The 6000-nt window shown below is 42.1% G+C and overlaps 1 protein-coding gene across 2 annotated transcripts in view; it reads right to left on the minus strand.

The window, feature by feature from the left end:
* The window catches only part of CFAP46 (cilia and flagella associated protein 46), a 79181-nt gene extending 74682 nt beyond the window's left edge, over nucleotides 1–4499 (minus strand). Inside the window, exons 1-5 of one of the 2 annotated variants that reach the window (XM_081912595.1) lie at nucleotides 4394–4499; nucleotides 2899–2976; nucleotides 1489–1613; nucleotides 1263–1394; nucleotides 773–837 (exon numbers count right to left, since the gene is read on the minus strand). In XM_081912595.1, the coding sequence (XP_081768721.1) occupies nucleotides 773–837; nucleotides 1263–1394; nucleotides 1489–1613; nucleotides 2899–2947 (371 nt within the window). In that variant the 5' untranslated portion in view covers nucleotides 2948–2976; nucleotides 4394–4499. Of the gene's footprint in view, nucleotides 1–772; nucleotides 838–1262; nucleotides 1395–1488; nucleotides 1614–2898; nucleotides 2980–4393 lie in introns of both variants that reach the window. The other variant, XM_081912594.1, reaches the window with a different exon arrangement.
* Between the last annotated feature and the right edge of the window lie 1501 nt (nucleotides 4500–6000).

The following is a 6000-nucleotide window of genomic DNA, read 5'->3' on the forward strand; positions in this document are numbered from 1 at the left end:
GTGGGAGGGCATTCCACAGGGCAGGCACCACTACTGAGAAGGCCACTCTGCCTGGTTCCCTGTAACTTCACATCTCGCAGTGAGGGAACCGCTGGAAGGCCCTCAAAGCTGGACCTCAGCATCCGGGCTGAACAATGGGGGTGGAGACGCTCCTTCAGGTATACTGGGCCGAGGCTGTTTAGGGCTTTAAAGGTCAGCACCAACGCTTTGAATTGTGCTCAGAAATGTACTCGGAGCCAATGTTGGTCTTTCAGGACCGGTGTTAGTCTTGGCGGCCATTCCTAGCCACCAGTCTAGCTGCAGCATTCTGGATTAGTTGTAGTTTCCAATGTTTACTCTCTAGGTTTTAATGTTGCCGGTGGCCGTTATGCAGCTTTATTTTCACATAAGCTTCTAATTTCTGCAATTTTCAAGTAACTGAAATTCTCCTTGCTACTCATTTGTATCCTATAGTCATGGACTATTATGTTTAATATAAAAGTAAGGACTAGTAAAGGTATCTTAATTTGGGAGGATGGATCCCATTTGATCAAATACGGACATGATCTTCATTGTTTTGCTGCAACACGTCAGCTCTGAACTAAAATAGCAAATATATTGATGACTGTTTGGGGTGCATTTTTTGAAAACTGTGGTACAATGATTCAATTCAATCTTCCACACTGTGATATCATTGTTCTAGTCAAGAACCATACTTCAGAAATATTGCCTGGTGGAAACAAAGAAACCCACAAAGAATGCCCCAAATGGAAACCAAATATAGAGGACTTACCTTGCGTTACCTAATGCAAAGTCTACTACTTTCAGCAAATGTACAATGAATTTGTCAAATTGTTCCTAAAACAAAACAATATATATATATATATTTTTAAAAAATCTGGGAATGACTCAAAGCCTTTATTACTGACTTAGTATGACTTGTAACTTCTATACACTCTATTTTTAAAAAATTTAAAAACCCCCAACATATATGTTGTGCATATTAGCTCTTGAGCCAGCTACAACTCCCTCCCCTCCTCTCTGCTTCAGTACACCCATACCTATGTCCTATCCAACAACATCATTTTCTGTATCCTTCAGAAAGGCTTTTCATGGGGGGCAAGGGTGGGAGGAGGGAATGGAAAATAACTGGTTCCAAAGATTTATCTTTTCTTAGAAGGCAAGTCATACTGTTTACTGTATAACATGGAATTTTGCCTTCACCTGATCACAACAAAAGAACAGCCTTAAAATCAACACCCAAACTCACAGTACATGCTCACCAGATTATCAGTAGACACAGGGGTATATAATTGGCTCTTGCACAAATATGCTCTACCCAAAAACTGGTTAACTGGAGGTTTTCCTTTAAAATACATTCGTAGACAGTCATCGCTCATGTCTGGAAAACCCATCTAAAATTAAACAGATTTCAGTTTTAAATTAAGATGAACAAACACCTCATAAAGTAAAAAAGGGTGTATTGTTACAAAAGGGGCATATTGTTACCTTATAAGCCTGTTCTGCACACATGACATACAAGTCAAAAGAGAAACTCTCCAAGGCATCAAGGGCTGATTTCCCATCATTAGCTGATTTGATCAATTTGTAAGCACTCTTCAGTGCTTCGACATCTTGAAAATAAAATTTTAATTAGGCAGAAAATAACATAACCATTTCGAACAAATACCTGTTTTATTTTCATAATGTAAACAATCAGACGTATCCAAACAAAACACAATCCTATACTCCTCAGTCTCATTAAGTTCAATGGGACTTACTCCCAAGTAAGTATGTATAGGATTGCATCCTAACACAGTAAACATATTGGACTATCAATATGTATCAGGGCAAATCTGCATGATCATTAACTAGGATTTGTTTTGATCTGATGTTTTCTGTCGTGTCAGTTCCAGCAAAATATAAATGTGATAAAGCAGTTCCCTGAGCAGTTCTCCACAAGCCTTGACTTGAACCAGTGCTATTTTTCTAGAAAATTAGGTGCTGGAACTCATCATGAACCCTTGTTCTCTTATAATGGCAATGGCAGCCACCTGAGATGTGCTGGAACTGAGTTCTGGCTGAAAAAAAGCCCATATGATTTGCATGCAATAAGTCCCAGTTTCAACTCCTCACATCTCCTATTAAAATATTTCCGAAAGCAGGTCTGTGAAAGATGCTTGCCTGAGACAGTTACTGCCAGTCAGAGTAGACAATGCTGGCTAGAAGGATCAATTGCCTGTTGCAGCATAAGATGCAGCTGCACAGATCAGGTGTGACTTTCAATGTACCATCTATTGTGGTGTCGCCAATAGTCTAAGGTGTGGCAAATCATTCAGACCGCACCACATGCAAGCCACCAGTAAACATGAGCCAAAACAAAATGAGAAATATTTTTGATTGTGGAAACTGGGTATCAGTTCCCTATGAGGAGCAACCATAACATACCACTCTTAAGACTTGCTATTTCTATGCTGCCAGTGGGGGTATACCATAGGTCAGCATGGCTGAAGTTGGTTTCAGCATACTATGATATCAGGATATTCTGAAATATGTATGCACTCTATATGTAAGATAAATAGACATAAGGCTATATAGGGCAAAGCACAGTTAGAATAACAGAATCATACAATCATAGAGCTGTCCCTAGGTGGGCTCAAGCCATCAACTTTCTGGTCAACATCTCTCTCTCCCTCTGTCCCCCACTCTCTGTGGCTTTTTATCTAAACCGAAAGAACTGTATTATACATAGGATTTTATTACACAATGATAGCAGCACATTTACCTAGGAATGCCCCAATCTGTATCTAGGAGTATCTGTATCTATGGGGAGAGTACCTAGTCTATTTGAGTACATGGAAAAGAAAGAGTCAACATTATACATCTTTAAAAAAGAGAAAGATGGTTAGTAACATTTACCTTGATGTCTCTCAGCATCTGACAGGTGCTGCCTGATTGCTATCTCCATATCTTCTTAGTTGTAACTTTGCCCCAAATCTGCTAGCAGGAAAGTAATTAAACAAAACAATATTAAATATAAACATGTTTTTAAAATGTTTAAAATGTTGACAGTAACGAACACAAACTTCTAAAAAGTTTTACATTTTGGTTGCCTGTTTCATAACTTTTCCACATTCATTCTTTCATCCACTCTATAGGAGACCACAATAACTATGGCTCCAATCCTACATACACTTATATGAAAGTAAATTGCATTACGGTGCAATCCTATACATGCTTACCCAAAAGTAAGTGCTACTTAGTGCAATGGGTCTTACTCCCAAGTGAGTGGTTTTTGGATTGCAGCCTTTGTGGTTTACATGAGATCAGGCCACAAGGCTGCATATTCACATTTACTCAAGAGTAAGCCCACTGATGGGACACAGGTGGCGCTGTGGTCTAAACCACTGAGCCTATTGGGCTTGCTGATCAGAAGGTTGGCAGTTTGAATCCCTGCAACAGAGTGAGCTCCCGTTGCTCGATCCCAGCTCCTGCCAGCCTAGCAGTTTGAAAGCACGCCAAAAACTGCATGTATATAAATAGGTACCACTCCGGTGGGAAGGTAAACGGCGTTTCGGTGCGCTGCTCTGGTTTCAGTGTTCTGTTGTGCCGGAAGCGGCTTAGACATGCTGGCCACATGACCTGGAAAAACTGTCCATGGACAAACATCGGCTCCCTCGGCCTGTAAAGGGAGAGGAGCGCCTCAAACCCCAGAGTTGTCTGTGACTGGACTTAACTGTCAGGGGTTGTTTTTAAGCCCACTGATAGATGCAAAGGATTACGTCTGCTTTGAAAGCTTGCAAAAACAAAAGTGCCATGAAGACATTTGCAAGCTTCCTAAACTCAAAGCTTTTTACATTGTTGGTGTCATTTTTTCATTAAAAAAGCACAACTGCAACCATTCATAATTCAACAAAAGCAGCTTATCAATTAAAAAACAAACAAAAAACTACTACACCCCTTGCCAATCCAGCATATGTATGCAAACATTTTTACACCCTGTTCCTTCGAGGAGAATACAGATTCCAGAACCATTCTGGGCCTTGTCTGTTTTTCCATAACTGTTTTTTTACACAGTTCTGAACAACAAGCAGGTGTGTGTGCAGACACACAAACAAAAATTATATATATATATACACACCCACACCCACACACCCTCTGCAATATATAGTACATATATATATATATATATGTATATATGTGTGTGTATACCGTATATGTGTGTGTGTATACGTGTGTGTGTATATATATATATTATTGCTATGCACACACACACACACACTGCAATATATATATATATATATATATATATATATACCGTGAAAATCTACGAAAGCATATATATATATATATATATATATATATATATATATATATATATGGACGATTCTTTCCCCCCGGTTTCACTACCAACCTGGTTTCCCTCCTGCCTCGCCCCGCGCCTGCTAACATGCTATTGCCCCTCTGGAACCCCAGGAGCAACTTCAAGCCCGCCGCTCTTCCGCGTCCCTCGGTCTCCTAGCAACGCGCCACCGGCAACGAGTCACTCTCATGCCCGCCCACTGCCCTACGGGTCCTTGCGCAAGTCACAATTCCCTCGCAAGCGCAACGTTTTCTCCCACCGTGGCCCCCCACCTGCTAGTAGGCAGAGCCGTGCGTCTTCCGTTGTCTGAATGGGAAGTTGCCGCATTCTCATAGAATAAACCAGAGCGGGAAGCGGGGGAAGAGGAGCAGGAAGGAAGAAGAGAACAAAACGAAAATAACGGGGAATCCAACCTGAAACAAAAGGGAAGTCCCCGCACTTCCCAAAGCAAGCTTATTTCGTGTGAAACGCTCTTGAGTTTCTGTAGCGCTGCCTGTGCAAATTCGAATTTGTGTGTGATGTATCCATTGCAGGATCGCACGGATGCTGGTGGTGGGACTAGACAGTCCCTGCGTAAATTACTGCTTCACCTTTATTTATTCATCCAGCGTTGCACCTTTATTATGTAATCCAGTGTTGCTCGGGGTCGGGCAAAGGCTGAGAGAAAGAAGCAAAGAACAAACTAGGAAGGTGGTCCAGTGCTAGTATTAGAGGCTAGAGGCGAGGTTTGCGATTTCCAGCCCGTAAACACTGCTCAGCTTTTAGTCTGCTTAACTTGCGACCTCGGAATCCTGCCCAGCCCAATCCAGAAGTCTTGAGGTCCCCTTGACCTGCGTGCAACTGGCATTCAAGGAGAGACTGCCTCCAGTGGAGGTAAAACATAGCCATCGCGGCCAGTAGTCGTTGACAGCCTTATTCTACGTGAATTTGTCTAATCCTGTTTTTAAGGGCTGGGTATCCCAAGTTGGGGGCATCGCTACCTCTCCTGAGAGCGAGTTGTACAGTTTAGCTGTGCCCAGCGAGAAGAAGGGAAGAAGATTCATCTGCCCTGAGTCTTCCAACACTCAATTTCATTCAGTGGCGTAGCGTGGGTTGTCAGCACCCGGGGCAAGGCAAGTAATTTGCGCCCCCTAACCCTAACCCCCAGATGTTGCGCCCGGTGCGGCTGGCCCCCCTGCACCCCCCACGCTACGCCACTGACTTCATTGGATGGTCCCAATTTCTACTATTTTAAGAGAGGGAGAAAAACTTTCCTCTATCCACTTTCTCCACTCCATGCATCCTTTATGCAAATTACTGCATCATAGCTCCTCTCATTTGCCTTTTCTCTAAACTAAGAAGCCCTGTATATTTTAGGCTTTTCTCAGGGGGGTGGGCATTGCTCCATCCCTTTCATTGTTTTGGTTATCCTTTTCTCAACCATTTCCAGCTTCTTTATTTTTTATTTTATGAAAATCCAAAAAGTATTTTTTGGAGAGGGCGTTCCACATCCAGAGTGCTGCCTCCAAAAAAAGCTCTCTCCCATGAGCTATGAGAGAAGGCAACTGGGACAATTATACTGTATTCTTATGGATAAAGGAAAGACATTTCCTTTTGTTATGTAGGTGGCTGGTTCATAATTGGAAGACGTAGCAATTCTATCTGTTTTAAGTGCTGGT

Source organism: Podarcis melisellensis, assembly GCF_964234715.1.
Source record: "Podarcis melisellensis genome assembly, chromosome: 5".
NCBI classification, from domain to species: domain Eukaryota; kingdom Metazoa; phylum Chordata; class Lepidosauria; order Squamata; family Lacertidae; genus Podarcis; species Podarcis melisellensis.